Below are 20,412 nucleotides of genomic sequence, written 5' to 3'. Positions count from 1 at the left end.
CCTAAATTATCCTAAGGACAAACACACACACCCATGCCCGAGGGAGGACTCGAACCTCCGCCGGGACCAGCCGCACAGTCCATGATTGTAGCGCCCCAGGCCGCTCGGCTAATCCCGCGCGGCAAAACGTTTGTGTGTTATGTGGCAATCACTCGGGGCAATTTTTTTCTTGTTGTCGTTGATTACAACCGTGAAGTAACAGAGATCATCATTTGAATTCCACAGTATGGATGGTTGGTCAGTACAATACTCTCAGCACGCACGTGAAGCAGTGTATCTTAAAACGCTGAAAGTCTTCACAACTTCTTAGATGGAAAGTGCGATTCATCCACCACCCGCTGTCAAACATGGCATGTAGACTGGCGTATGAATGGCCATGTTGGGTCCTGAGATGGTTCTCCTCAAGCCCTCTGACTTGACTACGAAAAGTACTCCATATATTCGTCAGTTTTTTGAGGCCTATAAGTGGACTATGAAACCATCATTTCGATAAAAGCGCTGTTTTGTTACTGAACGCGTCACCCCTGAGCACGACACAGCAAACAACTCACACATTAGTAAAGCATTTATGATTTATGATTTAGCGATGTAAAAATTCTTATGTACTGCAACACATAATACACTTACTGCACAACGCATTAAATGAACGTAACCGTCCTGTACACATTGTAGTTCATCAAGCTCGTGGCACAACGTACCTTGCCTTTTTGTTGGTAAATCAAATTCTGACTACACCAACAATGGAAATACAATACGTCTCAGACATGGTAACATAATGTCGAATACAGCAGGTAATGCAATAAGGAAACTCGCACGGCACAGAAGAGCGGTTTTCCCTCCTTCCTTTGTTCCGACACACGGCATCGATATCGATATATGAAAGGTAGAATGATTTAAAAAATGAAGGAAATCCGCATTACGTAACTGAATACCAGTTGTTATGTATCCTTTCTTCTTTGTAACATAGAAGATGCTATTCTTCTCGCCATAAATTGAAACTTCTGTAATTTAAATTTGTATCTTTTACATTCATACTTTAAAAGAATTTAAATGTGTCCTTGCATCATGTCCTGGACCTTTGCTGCAGTCCAGAACCCGGAGCTTCAATCAGAGGATGTGTCCCCCGCCCTACACTCTCTATTGGGCCTGCGTGTAGGTAACGCACTGACCTGTCTCGATTTGATGCAAACAACTGAACAACATCTGCGCAGTCATAGCCCGTTGAGCGGTATGGATAATTTTGGGGGGCACTTGGCCGTGATTGTTACACGAATTTTGTCCTGTCATTGCAGTGCTCTCCATTTCGCAACACAAAAATCTCGCCTCCGCCTCCGGAGACCTTGATCTGGCATTTACGTGGAGGAACTGCGGCAAGGTAAAGGGAGGGGGAATAAAAAAGGGAGCGGCCGACGCGAAAGGAAAGCTGCAGCCGTCAGGTCGGAGTCCGTGCGTGACCTTGGAGCGCAGCGGCCGTCCTGACGTAACAGTGTATCCGCGTCTGCCGCTTTATAATAAAGCCCGCCATTCCCGTGTTTACCTTCTCTGATAATCACACGCGGCGCCGACTTCACGCGCCGTCTTAATTGACTGCGGTAGAGCGGAGCGATGCATCATGTGAAAAAACTTTTTTAAAAATCGACAACAAACTGAGAACCTGCTTTTTTCGATTATATTTTATTTATTTGCATCCACAGCCCTTCAATATTTTAGAAACGACTTTTGTTAACTGGATTTATTTATTTACGATCGCCATTTCGGCTATGGTGTCAGTCTTAAGTCAAAACTTGCTAAGAAGTGCGTCGATGTATGTTCATTCGTCTTAAGGGCTATTTTGTTCAAAAATTTTAATTTTTGTTTTCTTTATGCAGAAATATTGTTTGGAATTTGCTGATTAATATGGTGTACAAGAATGAAATTTTCATTCTACAGCGGATTGTGCGCTGGTATGAAACTTCCTGGCAGATTAAAACTGTGTGCTGGACCGAGACTCGAACTCGGAGCCTTTGCCTTTCGAGCAACTAGGAGGTAGGAGACGAGGTACTGGCGGAATTAAAGCTGTGAGGTCGGGGCGTGAGTCGTACTTGGGTAGCTCAGTTGGTAGAGCACTTGCCCGCGAGAGGCAAAGGTCCCGAGTTCGATTCTCGGTCCGGCACACAGTTTTAATCTGCCAGGAAGTTTCAATATGGTGTACGATTTACACTCATGAGCCAAAGAAACTGGTACACCTGCCTAATATCGTGTAAGGCCCCCGCGAGCACGCAGAAGTGCCACAACACGACGTGGCATAGACTCGACTGTCTGAAGTAGTGCGGGAGGGAACTGACACCATGAATCCTGCAGGGCTGTCCATAAATCCGTAAGAGTACGAGGGGGTGGAGATCTCTTCTAAACAGCACGTTGCAAGGCATCCCAGATAAGCTCAATAATGTTCATGTCTGGGGAGTTTGGTGGTCAGCGGAAGTGTTTAAACTCAGAAGAGTGTTCCTTGAGCAACTCTGTAGCAATTATAGACGTGTGCGGCGTCGAACCGTACTGCTGGAATTGCACAAGTCCGTCGGGATGCACAATGGACATGAAGGGATGCAGGTGATCAGACAGTATCCTTACGTACGTAGCCACCTGTCAGAGTTAGGGGTCCCATATCACTCCAACTGCACACGCCCCACACCATTAGAGAGCCTCCACCAGCTTGAACAGTCCCCTGCTGACATGCAAGGTCCATGGATTCATGAGGTCGTCTCCATGCCCGTACACTTCTATCCGCTCGATACAGTGTGAAACGAGACTCGTCCGACGAGTCAACATGTTTCCAGTCATCAACTGTCCAGTGTCGGTGTTGACGGTCTCAGGCGAGGCGTAAAGCTCTGTGCCGTGCAGTCGTCAAGGGCAGGTGAGTGGGCCTTCGACTCCGAAAGCCCATATCGATGATGTTTCGTTGAATTCTTCGCACGCTGACACTTGTTGATGGCCCAGCACTGAAATCTCCAGCAATTTGCGGAAGCGTTGCACTTCTGTCACATTGAACGATTCTCTTCAGTTGGTCCCGTTCTTGCAGGAACTTTTTCCAGCCATAGCGAATTTTTAGGATCGGGTTTTAGAATGATTCTCATTCTGTAGCACAGAATTCAGTCTGAAACGTGAATTAGTTTATGAGATTCTGAGAACAATAATAGGCAGTTGCTAAGTCGTTGAACGTGTATTCCTGATATTTACTATTGTGTCATCAGCGCTGAGCTCTGGAGGAGCCAGGGTTGTTGAATTAGGATTCCGATTTAAGTTTTCCTCAGGTTTACTAAATTGCTTGAGACGAATGTTTGATATCTGTCTAGCTGATCTAGCGCTTCCTCCATAATAACTCCTCTGTCGACGGGATGTTTTAAAAAGAAAGTTGGAGAGCACTGTTCATCTAACGTCGCACGCAGGATGCCTATAACGCTCCCTCGTCTGTGCAGATGCGCAGCTGATGCACAAATCAGCATACACGCCCACCTAAACGACTAAAGAAACCACTGCCACACGCGCTTGCAGGAGCGAATGGGACTTGTCACTGTATAACCTCGTTGTCCACATCCTCAGGACAAGCTTTTTAAGGCGAACTTATGTGTCTTCTTTTATGGAAAATGGTAGTGGTTCGTATAATAATGAAACCAGCCTGCTACTATGGTAGTAACGGTGCCTGTCATGCCCAGATCCGGACACCCTCCCGACAAGCTGATGGACAGACAGATTTCTGGCGGAGCAGAATTTTAGAAAGCACGACCAGTGGCTACGGAGAATGTCATGAACCGTGGGTGTGGCCAAGGACACTGGTCTGCTGTGAAGGCCGCAGCGGCCTGTCTGTGGCCACAAATCGGTCTGCTTCCGTCTCCATTCTTTTCAAGCTATTGTCACTAATTCAGATGTGTCTCGGGTTTCCTATCGAATGTAACCGAGCCATTGTAAAACTCCAGAATATCACCAAGGCAGATAATAAAGTTAATATATGCCAGTGTGCCAGTGAATAATATGGCTTGCCAGGACGTATAAGAAATGGCCTGGGATATAACTACTGTCATAAGCAAACCATAGCCACATATTAACGTCTATGAAAATAAAATCGTAAGAGAAATGAAGTGAGAGTTGTGAAAACCACAATATTCAAAAAGAGATCTTTTGTTAGCGTACTTGTTTATTGAACTATCAGTCTTTGTGACAACGTTTATCCCCACTAGTATTGTATATCACGTATTTCGAAACCATCGTGACCACTATTCCTAGGTAGGACGTGCAAAACGGAGAACATACAGTTCAAGGACGGCCTATAGTTGGCTGATGTATCTGTCACAAATAACTTCATCGTTGCTCGGTGTATCACGGAACTCCGTCTCTAAGAGTGTAGTTTGTAGAAACCGAGGCAAGACAGCAACTTGCGTGTGTAACACTGTTGGAATGTTTGTCGTGACAGAGAAACATCGCCAATCACTGGAAAGAATTATCAAGAAAGAAAGAAATATTGGAATTTAACATCCCGATGACGTTGAATTCATTGGAAAAGAAGTAACAGCCCAGTTAAGAAAGGACTGAGAAGGAAGCAGCGGCGGAATCATGTGAAATTTGAGGGCACGAAACCACGGAAAGACAGGAGAGGCTAAATGGAGTTTGCATCCCGGACCAACGCTACTAAGAAGCTTTATTTGTGATGCCAGGCGTGAATGTGTTTGTAAGGTGGCCTGCGGGCAATGTGACAATAGTGTTCCGGTGAAAATTTGTTTCATACTCTGGCAACAAGCGTCAGGAATAATGCAGGAATCCCGCATTGCTGTCCTGAACAGGGATCTATTGAAGGCTGTTTCCCGATGCCTCGGCCCAACAAGTTATCATGTCTGGCGTGTATCTGTGCCATGTGAATGGCTGTAGTGGGTGATAATGTGGTGCAACGCTGTTTTAGTGTTGCAACTGATGCATATGACATGAAAGAAACGAAAATGCTGAAAGCTGGTGTGAGCAATAATCCACTCTTCCCGAGTCGTGTCAAGAGGGGCAGCGATACTAACGGATCTCGCTGATGGACCGAGTCGCATGGCATCACTCCATGAGACATTGCGGGGACGTCTGAAATTTAGTCCAGCGCGCTGGTGCACTGATATGTGCGTATGGCTTTATTGGTAAGGAGTCCTATCTGGGATGTTCGCCCGTCTTTTTGTTTGGTGCCACTTCGGTGACTTAAGCGTCTATGATGATGCAGTGATGATGAGGAAAACCCATACACACCAGTGTCGAGCGAAGAAAATCCTCGTCCCGGTGGCCGAGCGGTTCTAGGCGCTTCAGTCCGAAACCGCACTGTTGCTACGGTCGCAGGTTCGAATCCTGCCTGGGCATGGCTGTGTGTGATGTCCTTATCTTAGTTAGGTTTAAGTAGTTCTAAGTCTAGGAGACTGATGACCTCAGATGTTAAGTCCCATAGTGCTTAGAGCCATTTGAACCTCGTCCCGGCCGGGAATCGAACCCGGAACCTCGTGTTGTTGCACAGTCTGGTGATGAGAAACTTAACCCCACCGTCTCCTCGCCCGCCGAATACAGGTTATGAAAACTCTGTCTGGAGGATTAAAACTTGCTAGCGACACTGCCCTAATTATGCGTTAGCGCCATCGGCTGAGCAGTACATAGAAGACGGAATGTTAGTATTTGGATAGGAGCTCAACATTGCTCGGTGTATCACGGAACTCCGTCTCTAAGAGTGTAGTTTGCTAAGATTTGCCTTTCCGACAGTATGTGCCCGCAAGAAACTGAAAATTTCGAGTTCTGAGAAGAACTGACAGCCGCCTTTCGTAGGGACGTTCCTGTAATGTAGGGAAGTCGGGAGAAATCTAAGGCAGAATGGTCTCTTGAGAATGCGTCGTCGAGTTAACCGCTATGTGGCCTCGCTCACTCTTGCCTAAAAAGGAAACAGGCAAGGAGAACGACGCATTTCATACATTTAATGAGATCTTTACAGGAGAAGAGTGCTCGTGGTATACAAAGAACTAGAGAAGCGATGCGATGGAAACGAGAAGGAAGCAAGAAAACTTACTACTTATCAGTTGTAATTTTCCCTTGTATAGTCCGTTGTTGCTAATGAAAGAGAGACACAAGTGTTTCGCTTCAGTTACTTCTGTCACACACACACACACACGCACACACACACACACACACACACACACACGCACACACACACACACACACACACACACACACACACACCATAATATACATTATATAATCACACCGAAGATAAAATCACATATCAGAAAAAATTGGTTACCCCCAGGAGCCATAACTCTAACATCGTGTAACATCGTCTCTAGCTCTTACAATGACCTCAGTTCGGCTAGGCAGTGTGTCCACAAGTTTCTCCATACATGTCATACCCAGCGAAAGACACGCATTGATGATTAGATCATGACGAGCTACCGAATTATGGGGATGTTGATTGCTCCCTTTAAACCGCTGTTCCAAACTGTCCCATGTATAAAACTTTATCCATTGTGGATGAGGATCACTGCGACTTTGATGAAGAAAGGTTTCTTGAAATTAGTGCTACCAGTCGACTTTTGCTTTGTTGTCCAATTTTTACTATCCCGCTATCGGATTCGAACGCCTACGATTCATCATCAGATGCTACATATTTACTGATTGTTTGCAGCTGTGTGGGAGTCATGTAGCTGTGTCAAGATGTATAAACGGAACATGTAAGCAGTGAGTGTGGCGAGAATTATTCACACTATGAGAACGATTTTCTTGCGTTACTTACAGTTGTTAGTATCCATTGGTTGGTTGTTGGTGCACACAGTTTTGTGGTGAGTATACCGTGGACATTTCTGGAAAACAATGAATGTTTTTCAGTGACGGTAATAACTGTAAGTAACGCAATAAAATCGATCTCATATTGTGAATAATTCTCGCTACACTCAGTGCTTACATGTTACATCTATACATTTTGCCACAGCTACATGACTCCCACACTGCTGCAGCAAATCAATAAATATGTACAATCTGATGATGACTCGCTAGGTTGTTCGAAACCGTTAATGGGATAATAAAAACTGAAGAACAAAACCAAAGGCGACTGGTTGCAGTAATTTCAAGAAGCCTTTAGCATTTTCAGTGGGCTTAAGATCGGGTGATTTAAAGCACCAATGAACGAGCGATCGGATGCTAGTGTGTCGGTAGGCCCAGGACCGTATGCTTGCCATTATTCTGGGAGACGGGAATGTCCACGGTATACTCACCACAAAAATGAGTAACTTAGTCGTAGATAACCTCAGTGTAACGAAGGAGCTTAAATTATTTAATAAAGGCCACGCCTCCAGTCAAGACTGTATACCATTGAGGTTCCACGCAGAGTACGCTGATAAGATAGATCCATACTTAGCAATCATTTACAACCGTTCGCTCGTCGAACGATCCCTGCCTTAAGACTGGAAAGTTGCACAGATCACATCAGAAAGAAAATAGGACTAACCCGCTGAATTCCAGATCCATATCACTAATGTCGATTTCCGGTAGGATCTTGGAACGTATACTGTGATTGAATATTATGAATTACCACGAACAAAACGATTTATTGACCAATAGCCAACAGCTGCAGAATGCAGAAAAATATCGTTATTGTGAAACATAACCAGCTCTTTATTTCACGAAGTGATTAAATTTATCGACCGAGGATCTCAAATTGATTCTATATTTTTAGATTTTCAGAAGGATTTTGACACCGTTCCTCACAAGCGATTTTAATCGGATTTCGTGCCTGCGGAGTATTGTCTCAGCTGCGCGACTTAATTCGTGATTTCCTGCTAGAAAGGTCACAATTCGTAGTAATCGACGGACAGTCATCGAATAAAACAGAGTAATGTTTGACGTTCCCCATGAAGTGTTATAAGACCTCTACTGCTCCTAATCTACATAAACGAGTTAGGAGACAATCTAAACAGCTCTCTTAGATTGTTTGCAGATGATGTTGTCATTTACCGTCTTGTAAAGTCATCAGAATATCAAAACCGACTGTAGAACGATTTAGACGAGATGCCTGTATGGTGTGAAAAGTGGCAGTTAACTGTAAATAATGAAAAGCGTGAAATCATAATCCCCGTGAGTACTAAAATGAATCCGCTGAAGTTCGGTTGCCGGCCGCAGTGGTCTAGCGGTTCTAGGCGCTCAGTCCGGAACTGCGCGACTGCTACGGTCGCAGGTTCGAATCCTGCCTCGGGCATGGATGTGTGTGATGTCCTTAGGTTAGTTAGGTTTAAGTAGTTCTAAGTTCTAGGGGACTGATGACCACAGATGTTAAGTCCCATAGTGCTCAGAGCCATTTGAAGTTCGGTTACACAATAACTGACACAAATCTGACGGCTGTGAATTCAACTAAATACTTAGGGATTACAATTACGCCGGCCTCTGGTGGTCGAGCGGTTCTAAGCGCTTCAGTCTGGAACCGCGCGACCGCTGCGGTTGCAGGTTCGAATCCTGCCTCGGGCATAGATGTGTGTGATGTCCTTAGGTTGGTTAGGTTTAAGTAGTTCTGTGCTCTAGGAGACTGATGACCTCAGATGTTAAGTCCCATAGTGCTCAGAGCCATTTGATTACAATTACAATAAATAAATTGGAACTATCACATAGATAATGTTGTGAGGAAGGGCGAGCCCAAGTCTGTGATTTATTGGCAGAATAGTTAGTAAATGCAACAGGTCTACTAAAGAGCCTGCCTACACTGCGCTAGTCCGTTGTCTTCTGGAATATTGCTGTGCGGTGTGGGAGCTGCATCAGATAGGACTGACAGAGGCCATTGAAAAAGTTCAAAGAAGGGCAGCTCGTTTTGTATTGTCGCGAAGTGGAGGAGAGAGTTCCACGGATACGATACGCGAATTGGGATGGCAATAATTAAAACATAGGGAGAAGTGATCATGGTAATAAAATAAGAGAAATCAGAGCTAGCACAGAAAGATTTAAGTGTTGGTATTTCCCGCGCGCTGTTCGAGAATGAAAGGGTAGTGAAATAGCTTGAAGATGGTTAGATGAACCCTCTGCCAAGCACTTAATTGTGAATTGCAGGGTAATTATGTAGACGTAGATGTAGAAGAAAGAACAACAGCTGATCTCCGAGAGCGTTGAAATACACATCCTGGTTAATGTTCACGGCAACCCGAATGAGTGGGCCCAAGTCATGGTACGAAAAAGACCCACAAAACTACATCTGCGGGTTAAGAGCCTCACTGAACTGCGGTGTACTCATCTCCTTGCATTATTTGAAGAGTGTCAAACCCGCGACCTATAGGACAATATTGGACTTTTCTAATTAGCTACTGTCCAGTTTCTATATTGCCTGGCCCATTGAAGACGTGAAGCTTGGTGTGATGCTGTGAGAAATGGCCTTTTGCGAGGTATCCAACTGCAAATGTCGACTTTATGCAGTTCCCTTCGTGTACGTTCGCTTGAAAACTGGTTGAGATGGACCTACATTCATTGACAGCAGCATATCCTGATGATTTTGAAACCGATTGTCACTAACATAGCATGATATTGGACTCGGGTCACTGACGGTTTGGCTCTTTCCACGACAACTGTTCTTACCCCACGTTACATGGGTGCAAGTGCTGCTTCCTCCTTTACAGACATGGTGAACAGTGACACTAACGAAACGGCCAACGTCATTCACGGAGTTATTATGGTTACGTCCAAGTACGATAGCTCCTTTTTGTCATTCCGTCAGGTCTCCAAGTTGACCCATCTTACTTTGCTGATTCGATAAAGCCGACTGACATATACACGACCAACTACCCAATAGCCGGTATGTCCACCTTTGGCACGGATAAAGTGACGACGCGTCGTGGAATGGAACCAATAAGGCCTTGGTAGGTCGTTGGAGGGAGTTGACACCACATCATCACACACAAGTCACCTGATTCCCGTGAATTTCGGGGAGGGGGCGATGATGTCTGACTCCAAGTGCAATCGCATCTCAGATGTGCTCGATCGGGTTAAGATCCGGCTATTTGAGGGGGGGGGGGGGGAGGGAGGAGGGGGGGCAGCACATCAATTGGAATTCGGCACTGCATTTCTCGAAACACTACATCATACTCCTAGCCTTGTAACATGGCGCATTATCTTGTTGAAAAATGCCACTGCTGTCAGGAAACATGATCGTCATGAAAGGGTATACGTGGTGTGCAGCCAGTGTGCGATACTCCTTGGCGGTCATGGTGCCTTGCACGAGCTCCACTGGACCCGTCGATTCCCATGCGAATGTTCCCCAGAGCATAATGGAGCCGCCGCTAGCTTGTTTCTGTCCAATAGTACAGGTGTCAAGGAGCTGTTCCTCTAGAAGACGACGGATTCGCGCCTTGCCATCGGCATAATGAAGAAGGTATCGGAATTTATCAGACCATAAAACGCTCTGCCACTGCGCTGGCGTCCAGTGCCGATGGTCACGTGGCCATTTCAGTCGTAGTTGCCGATGTGGTGGTGTTATCATTGGCACATGCATGGATCGTCGGCTGCGGAGGCCCGTCGTTAGCAGTGTTCGGTGCACTGTGCGTTCAGACACAATTGTACTCCGCCCAGCATTAAAGTCTGATGTTAGTTCCGCCACAGCTCGCCACTTGTCCTGTTTTACCAGTCTAGGACGTCCCACATCTGTATTGAGCGGTGGCCGCCCAACCCCACGACATCTGGACGTGGTTTCTCCTTGGTTACGCCACGTGTTGAAGACACTCACCCGCCACTCCTCAAGCACCCGACAAGTCGTGCAATTTCCGAAATGCTCGTGCCGAGACTCCGGGCCATTACAATCTGCCCTCGATTAAACTCAGATCGAACGCACGCCTTCCCCGTTCTACACACGGACAGCACACTCACTGATTCTGCATGCACCATACAGGTGTATGAGTAGCAGTCATTCCTCGCCAGGTGACGCTGCTATCGCCTGGACATGTTTATATCGATAGTAGGTTGGTGGTAATAATGTTCTGGCTGAGCAGTGTACATACTAATTCACTTCCATGATTTACGCCAGTCTCATGATCGCCTGGTACTGTTTCAGTGTTCTTTTAAGGAGGTTGATAATACTTTATCCGGTGAGTTAACGTTGGAGGAATTAGTTTGTCTCTTGACTCCTTTTGCAACGTGGGCTCTGACAACTTCGAAGGCTGTTGGCGAAGTTCAACACCTTTCTTGAAGCGTCCGCCGCAAGAGTATATTGGTTATTTTTAGTGACGTTCTCGCCCTGACTAAACACCAGAGGAGGAAAAACGGGAAAAGAAGATTTACTTTATGGGACGACAAGTAGGGTCGTATTGGTAAAATTCTGCAATCATAATCGAGAGGGGGCAGATTTAAATCCGCTTGGCTTGGTTATTCCGCGGGGTTCCTGCATTTTTCCAAGTACGAATGCTTCACTAGCGTCGTAGATGATTACTGTCTCCATTCCTGAATAAAATGGGACGGTGATAGTACGCTGATAATGGCTTTGCTGTCAACCCTAAAAGGGAAAAGTCAGAAAATTAAATTTAGAAAGTTTTCTGAAGGACGGTGGAAGAGTCTAGAAACATAAAGACAGAAAGGTGTCGAGAATGGAGGTAACAGACCGTTAAATGAAAATCGCTCCATAGTTGACATTTCGGGATACAGTTTCTCTCTTCTGGAACATGTGAGAGGAGGGCTACGAAACAAAGACTTTACTGGATGTGAAACTGGGGAACAGTAGACAAAAATTTACTTCTAATTTCGTGTTTAGGTACATCCTGAAATGTTCAACTTCAGATTCATAACTGAGTTTCAACAGTAATTTTGGTTGTATGAACACTGTAACAAATGAAAAGGAACAAAGAAGTAGTGACCATTTTGATTGTTACTTATGTAAGTATATTATTAGTACGGTAAAAGTACTGCCCGATATTCGGCCGGAACTGACGGTATAATACAAATTCAGACGTTAGTAATTATGTTGTAGTTGCATAAAATTTTGGTGAGTAACTGCATCATCCTCGGAAGAGTGTTTCAAGCAAATTGTTGTAAAGAGGTGAGTCCTACTGTGCGGGATACCATATCTCACTGTCTCTTGTTTAAAATAACTAATTAATGCGACTATACGTTTCTAATTTTTATTCCCGTTATTGTTAAGTAGGGCCAAAGAGCACTGGTCCAGAGTATGTTTTCCAGGCCCATAAGACTCCCTTACTATTATACATTTACATTATCAGGATCTAAACCTTCACTTAGCTTTCATATGATTTATGTTAGTCTCACGCAAGGATGCTGAGAGGAATAAAAAATATTATATCCAGTTAAAGTGAAGGTTGATTTACAGCGTATCCAAAACGTTATGTATGTTGCACAGTTGGAATATTGTGAAGAGAAAAATTAAGTTGTGTCTAGTGTCGGCGACAGGTGGACGAAACTACAGCAATCCTAAATTCATCTCGAGTTTAACTTTCGCGACCACAGTATAAAACAGTAATTTTATTATTAGCGGAAGTACTTCCCATCATCTATATCGTTACATTTATGTCATGTAAATCCATAAACAATCTTGTAATTTTAACAGATGGATAGCTCAGGAATTTCGATATCCAACAGTATGAGATTGCTTCTTTGCTCCGAAAAAAATCCTTATTTCTGTCTTATTTTACGGTCTACAGTCAACAGTAAAGAAATTTAGCTCAGGAATTTCGATATCCAACAGTATGAGATTGCTTCTTTGCTCCGAAAAAAATCCTTATTTCTGTCTTATTATACGGTCTACAGTCAACAGTAAAGAAATTTGTCTGGGTATACAGTGCGTGGATAAATCAGTAGCTCAAGGTAGTCGGAATCATTCAAAAGATCAATAAATCAGTCACATTATACGCCATGAGTATTAGTGTATACACGTAAAAATCAGTATGGAGATATACCTCCAGTGTGTCATGGGTTTAGGTACCATTCTAAAGCATCTATTTCACAGAAATATTTCACCAGAGATATGCACAGTTATGAGGTCCCGCGTGCTGTTGAACGTTACCAGACACACAGCCAAACGGAACAAAGTTAGAAGGAGAGCAACAAGAGAAATGGTAAGTGGAGAGAGGTAAGTTTCCTGTAACTCTGAGGTTTCAATCTCGATTTATTTTGAGAAGTTTTCAAGAGGATTCCGCATCTATCAACACTGATCTACACTTCCAGCAGTTTTCCGATTCTGTGATTCTTCGATAGATGTCATGGGTGATCCATATCCAGATTTGTTGAAACCAGAGCAGAAAGTTGTCGTTACTAGTATCAAAAACATACTGACCTCCACCACCACCTGTTTTGGAGAGAAGATGGCATGCATTATACGATAAGTATGTTTGTCGACTCTTCCGAGCAAGATAAGATTCTGGAAAGACACTACACTATTCCGCAATGAAAAATCTATTCTCCTTAATATCTATAATAATTAGATACTTATTAGCTACTGCTCTAGAAACAGCGTTTAAAATGTAATAAGGTGTCGAAATGCACGAAAAAACTAAACTCAAATAATGTTCAGGTTGACTCTTATGCTGAACATGTCTTGCTGTTGTTTACATTTAGATCATGGTCTCAGTCTCCTAGATTCCGGAGGTAACGTAAAGTAAAAAGCACGGCTGGTATTCGCCGTCCAGTGAGACGGACAACGAAACCAGTAGTAGCAGCACAAAAAAACAAGAACATTCCGCTCAATGCCGACCAGCTTGTAGACCGGCCCTGCAGAGCAGTGGTAACGGTAAGTGAACGGATTTCCCGCGCGGTTACGTAAACTAAAATTTGCCAGTGTGACTACTGTTTGGAAGACGGGATTAGCCTGTAAACGCGACCATCGAAACCTGCACAACGGAAAACTAGTGAAAATGTTCAAGGATAGGCTTAATACCTGTTCTGTCATAGATAAATCTTTCTACCAAGACACTGGAACAGATGGACTTATTCCACTGTTGGAATTATCATTGTTCCTGTGATAGTTCTGAAAGCCTTAGCGCCGAGGATAACGTCTGTTAAATAATCGCTCTACTTGCAATTGGAAATTTGTGGTAAGTTCCTATGGGACCAAACTGCTGAGGTCATGGGTCCCTAGTCTTACACACTACTTAATCTAACTTACATTAAGGACAACGCACACACACACACACACCCATGCCCGAGGGAGGACTCGAACCTCCGACGAGGGGGGCATAGCGAACCGTGGCAAGGCGCCTGAGACCGCGCGGCTACCACGCGCTGCTGCTCTACTTGCAATGAGTGTACTGGTATCTATCAATATCCTCTCCCTAAGGTAGGCCAGTTTACGGGTTTCCATTTCCTAATTAATCATTTTAACACAAAAGCAAGAGAGAGAGAGAGATATCGCTCATACATAAAAGCAGTCTTTGATCTGCAGCTACATTCGCGTTTCAAAACATTTGATTCTTTGTGAACAAATTAGTTGTCAAGAAGAGATGCTACAGAGGATGAGTAATCAGAAAATTTTGTGTCATCGCCTATTAAGAGAAAAATTATCTTGTGTTATCTGCATCTATATGACGACTCTGCAATTCGCAGTTAAGTGCCTGGCAGAGGATTCATCGAACCGTCTTCAAGCTATTTCTCTACCGTTCCACTCTCCAAAAGGGCCTGAGCAAAACGAACACTTAAATATTTCCGTGAAAGCTCTGATTTGTCTTATCTTATTACAATGGCTAATCTAGGAAGATGAGGGCCAGCGAAATATTTTCGCATTCGGAGGAGAAAGTTGGTTATTGAAATTTCACGAGATGATACTGCCGCTACGAAACAGGCATTTGATTTAACGATTGGCATCCCAGTTCGGTATCATATCCGTGGCACTCTCTCCCCTATTTTGCGACAATACAAAACGAGGTGGCCTTCTTTGAAATTTTTCGGTGGCCTCTGTGTATCCTATCTGATACGCATCGCACAACGCGCTGTAATACTCCAGAAGAGGACGGACAAGCGTAGCGTAGGCAGATTCTTTAGTACATCTGTTGGGTCTTCTAAGTGTTCTGAAAATAAATCGTAGTCTTTGTCCGCTTTCCCCACAACATTATTTATGTAATGGTTCCCAATTTAGTTATTTGTAATTGTAATCCCTAAGTATTTAGTTGAATTCACAGCCTATAGATTTGTGTGATTTATCACCCAACCGAAATTTAGCGGATTCCTTTTCGTACTTATGTGAATGACTCAACACTTAATCTTTTATAGTTAACTGCCACCTTTCGCATCATACAGACATCTTGTTTAAATCGTTTTGCATTTGGTTTTGGTACTCTGATGACTTTACAAGACGGTAAATGACAACATCATCTGCAAACAATCTAAGAGAGCTGCTCAGATTGTCTTCTAATCGTTTATGTAGACCAGGAAGAGCAGAGGGCCTATAACACTTGCTTTGGGAACGCCATATGTTGCCTCTGATTCACTCGATGACTTACCGCCAATTACTACAAACTGTGGCCTGTCTGACAGGAAACCACGAATCCAGTCGCAATTTGATTAGAAGTCGCTTGTGTGGAACGGTGTCAAAAGCCTTCTAGAAATCTCATGTTGGTTGTTGTTATTCGTTCGAATTTTGGAATATCCACTTCGTCTTCTTTTGAAAAGAAACTTCGGAAAAGCGTGTTTAGTAACTTCAGTCACATTCTAATCTTTAACATCACATTATCATATAATTCGTGTTTTCTGCGGTGTCACGGATTTTATTACTGAATTCAACTGTATGCTAGAGGGCGAAACGTAGTTGTATTTGCTGTCTCGCCACTGTTCGGCAATTTCCTCAAGGACCCACCGATAATTTGGTAAGTAGCCTCAGACTGAACTTCTGTTACTGGCACAATTTAGTAACGTTAAAGATAGAGAGATAACAAAAAGTATTCTTCATAAATTATAGCAAGGAAATTGCGTCAGAGTTTGACGTTCTGTCAGCAGCGAGAGCATCCAGACGAACTCACACATTGGCCTTATGGAAGGAACCATCTCACCATTCGCTTCAAGTGACCTAGAGAAAACATAGAACTCCTAAATCAGGATCAGTGAACGGAGTTTTATACCCAATGTAAGCCGAGTGTTTTAAGCATTCAGTCGCTTCACTCGGTTATAAATCGTAGGGTTTCGTTTGACATATAGTTCGACCATATCAGGAAACCAGTTGCACGGGACAACCTACAATGCCGGGATCCTTCACTTCGCAAACAAGTGGAATATACGGACAAAGTGAAATGCTCTTAGCCACTACGGAGATGGCGTTGATAATACAAATAATACCATATTACGGTGGTGCATACAGCTCAGTAATGAAAGTCATGTTTCATACTGATGTGTGAAAGTACTTTGTTCATACTGTTTTTATAGCAATCGTAATGAGTGTGTTTCGCTCATACGGATGATTGGAATACTACGCTGTCGGAAAATTATTTCTTTTGGTCGTTTTATTTTCAACGGAAATTTTTCCAATATGAGTCTGTTGCTTCGTTTTCAGCAACTAAGAAATGCGTAGGTGAAAGCATACGTGATTGTGTTTCTGTGGGTGAAGATCCACGTGTAACGACATATGACATCTCTGAAAATCTGTACAATGTAGTGTTAGACAATCAGCTACTAAAGGTGTACGAAATAAATAAGCTCATTGCCATATCAGAAAAAAACCACGAAGAACGGACTATGACATGACTTTGCGTCGTATGCTAAACAAAAGCAAATGTGAAAACTAATTTTTCGACAACAAAGGTGAAATGGTTTAATCTGCCGAAAAGAACAGAATGTTTTTAGATGCGAAAGGAATTCTATTCATAGAATTACTTGCAAAGAGTAAAAGAATAAATGACTAATACCAAGCAAGGGTTCAGGCCCAACTGGGTGAAGATGTTATAGCATCGGAAACAGATGATTTGCGAACTTTTCGGAATCGCACTTTACGGATAGAATCTACTTGCTGAAAGCACTTTAGTCTAGGTACATTGGCGTAAAAGTGAATAGTAAAACAAATAAATGTGTTTTTGGTTAAAAATGAAGTCTTTCCATACCAGGCCGAGAACTTTTCATCTTATGCTCGTAAATTGTCCCATAATACTGTCACTGTGGAGTGCTGTAAGCATTCCGTGCCACAATTATAAGTTGTGGAGCAGAGAATATGAGACAGTCGTGAGTCTGTTACGGTGCCCTCATTTTGCAACACGCTGCTCCATAAATTGGTTGAAAGTTTCGTCTCGGAGGTAGAAGTTACGCTCCATTGCCTACGAGTTGACCAAGAGTGGGCCTTGCGCAAAGTGTACGCTGCCCGCTTCACGAGCTACCAAGCATTGGTCCCGCTGTGCACCCGCTACAGCGTTTCAGTATTTTAAACCTATTGCTTCTCTTAGTCTCCCGGGAACCGGAAATCATGCGCACCCTCTTTGAGTGGGTAAGCAATTTCGAAAATGATTGTTGATGAAGCTATTAATTACGCTTGAGAGACAGTGAGCTTTCACTCGGTAACTACATCGCTTGCCAACCACAGCCGATGGAGTAATTTTCCCCTCCAGCAAGAGGCGGAAAATTAAAAACAGAAGTTCACTGTTGTCACAGCTTCAGCTCTTGGGCTGTCAGACCGCGGAGGAGCAACTCCTAAGCGAAACTATTTCTGAGACCGCGTTGTAAACAAATGTATTTATCTAATTCCGTATAGCATAGATTTCTCAGCAGTTACTACTAAGCCTCAGCAGCGCATTGCTGTAACATAGATATTGAGTATTATGTGCGACAACGTCAGTTCTTCAAATTCATTGCAACTTGAAGCCCAGGCCGATACTGAATACCAGGCGACCGACCTTCATAATGTCTTGAAGTTGATGTTATTTCGAGAAAAGTGAAACTTCATCCGTCGGACGAAGGTTTTGCAGCAAAATGTTTCCTGCTTTATTGCAATGAAGAGCTCTGGAGGCAGCTGAGAACAAAAAATGGTTCAAATGGCTCTGAGCACTATGGGACTTAACATCTATGGTCATCAGTCCCCTAGAACGTAGAGCTACTTAAACCTAACTAACCTAAGGACATCACACAACACCCCGTCATCACGAGGCAGAGAAAATATCTGACCCCGCCGGGAATCGAACCCGGGCGTGGGGCCGGCCGGAGTGGCCGTGCGGTTCTGGGCGCTACAGTCTGGAACCGAGCGACCGCTACGGTCGCAGGTTCGATTCCTGCCTCGGACATGGATGTGTGTGATGTCCTTAGGTTAGTTAGGTTTAATTAGTTCTAAGTTCTAGGCGACTGATGACATCAGAAGTTAAGTCGCATAGTGCTCATTTTGAACTGGGCGTGGAAAGCGAGAACGCTACCGCACGACCACGAGCTGCGGACAAGCTGAGAACAAGCTATCCTCATACTATACCGTGAGCCATTTTTTAACACTCCGTATACTTCTAATCCGCAATATACCGTAAGAGGTAAGAATTTTTCTGTTCACCTAACAGTGAAAAAGTTTCTTCTACTCATCCAGTGCAGAAGCAGCTTTGTGGTTTAAAGGAACGAGGTATTTTTAACGACCTTCCATAGCGCGTGAAAATACGAGTACAATGATTAAAGCTCACGTCAACATTCGTACTAAAACTTATCGTAAAAAACCATAGAAAATGTGCTGCTAACGAGGCCGAAGTATGCCGGTGCAGCCCTGTTAAATTATGTTTACATAGCGCTATATTGGTAGACTTAAGCCTTAAAATTACACACTTTCCGGCTGTTTTGCGAAGTGTTTCATTGTGAAGACTGATGGGAAAAATGGTTGAAATGCCTCTGAGCACAGTCTGAGGTCATCAGTCCTCTAGAACTTAGAACTAGTTAAACCTAACTAACCTAAGGACATAACACACATCCATGACCGAGGCAGGGTTCGAACCTGCGACCATAGCTGTCACGCGGTTCCAGCCTGAAGCGCCTAGAACCGCACGGCCACACCGGCCGGCAAGACTGTGTGGAAGTTATATCATTTTAGTATTCTTTCCACGCCACACTCAGTGTCGTTCAAACAGAAGAAACTTGTTTCACTTGAAAAAAAAGTCATATTAAACTACAGATCGATAAATAAAAAATTACGAGTATTAGTTATACAAAAAAATATTTGCCCTTTTAATTAGCCGATAACTTCAATTAGATATCTTCAATTGCTTATGAAATATAACAATTAGATTGGATAGCAAATAATTTTTTCGCTATCTATAGTTATGGTCCTTGCAGCTCTGTTTAACGGATGTGTGTTCACTGTAACGAAATGTATTACGGTTGACGAAAAAGAGCACCTCAGGATGACGTTATTTTACTACTGAGTTATCTAATAGTACAATAAGTACACTGATACTACAATTAGGAAACAAACGAAATATGAAAATACTCTAACTCCAAAACTGTAAATAACCCTTCAAGTATGGTAATCAACTTCACAAAAACCATCAAATTTCCGTAAAAAGAGGAACGAATCTGTACAATAGTACCACATTGTATATAACGTTCGCAGCGCCCTGGTGAAAGACACTGCTACACTCGAAACTTTATTTTAAAAGCCTCGCAAGTTGGCTGATAAGTGCAACTAGTTTCGCCTGAAGAGGTGAAATTCTACCTAATAAGATACAAGCTTATGAGTTTGCCACTTACAGCAAGCGCTTATGTCCTTAGCGTTATACACTTGGCGTTACTTCTCGTTGTATAATGACAGCGCAACAATCAGTCAACAATGAACCGAGAAGGGTACTCGTGCCAGTGACGAATCGACAGGAGGGAAGTGAATGAGCGCGAGGTGGACTCACCGTGTTGAAGGCTGAAGGGGGCGCGCTGCAAGACGCGGGATCACTGCGACCACAAGACTGCGCCGGCGACGTCCTCCACTGCGTTATATAGCGGGACGCCATCTTACTCTCGTCACCTTGCGCGAAACAGAGTCAAGGCTGGCGCCTTGCTGCGGCCTCAGGAGTCCAGCACCTACCGGTGTGTCCGCACACCGGATGGCCAGCGCTCCTCTTCTCGCGGGACCATACCAGCCGCGCGCAGGGAACTACCATCGTCAGTCGTAAATCGCTTAGCAGACTCTCACTAAATTTGATGAAACGTTTCGATTACCAGAAGACGACGCGCGGCAAACGCCCCGAAACGCTGCGTCAACACAACGGAGTTACTTATATGATAAACAGAGATTTAGTCAGCTGTCTGACTGTGTCTATGGTTCTCCTCTTAATACGCGGGAAGAAAAACTGTCGGCATTCTTTTGTATAAGCCCCAGTTTACTGAACTGTATCGGCTTGGTCATGTTGAAGAAAGTAATATTTTTACGATACTGGCTATTAAAATTGCTACACCAAGAAGAAATGCAGATGATAAACAGGTATTCATTGGACAAACATATTATACTAGAACTGACATGTGATTACATTTTCACGCAAT

The 20,412-nt window shown here is 43.7% G+C and overlaps 1 protein-coding gene across 1 annotated transcript in view; it reads right to left on the bottom strand.

Moving 5' to 3' along the window:
• The window catches only part of LOC126471319 (uncharacterized), a 42,727-nt gene extending 22,844 nt beyond the window's left edge, over positions 1-19,883 (bottom strand). Inside the window, exons 1-2 of the mRNA XM_050099441.1 lie at positions 19,782-19,883; positions 6,770-6,836 (exon numbers count right to left, since the gene is read on the bottom strand). Of these exons, the coding sequence (XP_049955398.1) occupies positions 6,770-6,836; positions 19,782-19,883 (169 nt within the window). The remainder of the gene's footprint in view (positions 1-6,769; positions 6,837-19,781) is intronic.
• Between the last annotated feature and the right edge of the window lie 529 nt (positions 19,884-20,412).

Source organism: Schistocerca serialis, chromosome 3, assembly GCF_023864345.2.
Source record: "Schistocerca serialis cubense isolate TAMUIC-IGC-003099 chromosome 3, iqSchSeri2.2, whole genome shotgun sequence".
Classification (NCBI taxonomy): Eukaryota; Metazoa; Arthropoda; class Insecta; order Orthoptera; family Acrididae; genus Schistocerca; species Schistocerca serialis.
The sequence above is the reverse complement of the archived record's forward strand: the minus strand, read 5'-3'. Positions and strand labels throughout refer to the sequence as shown.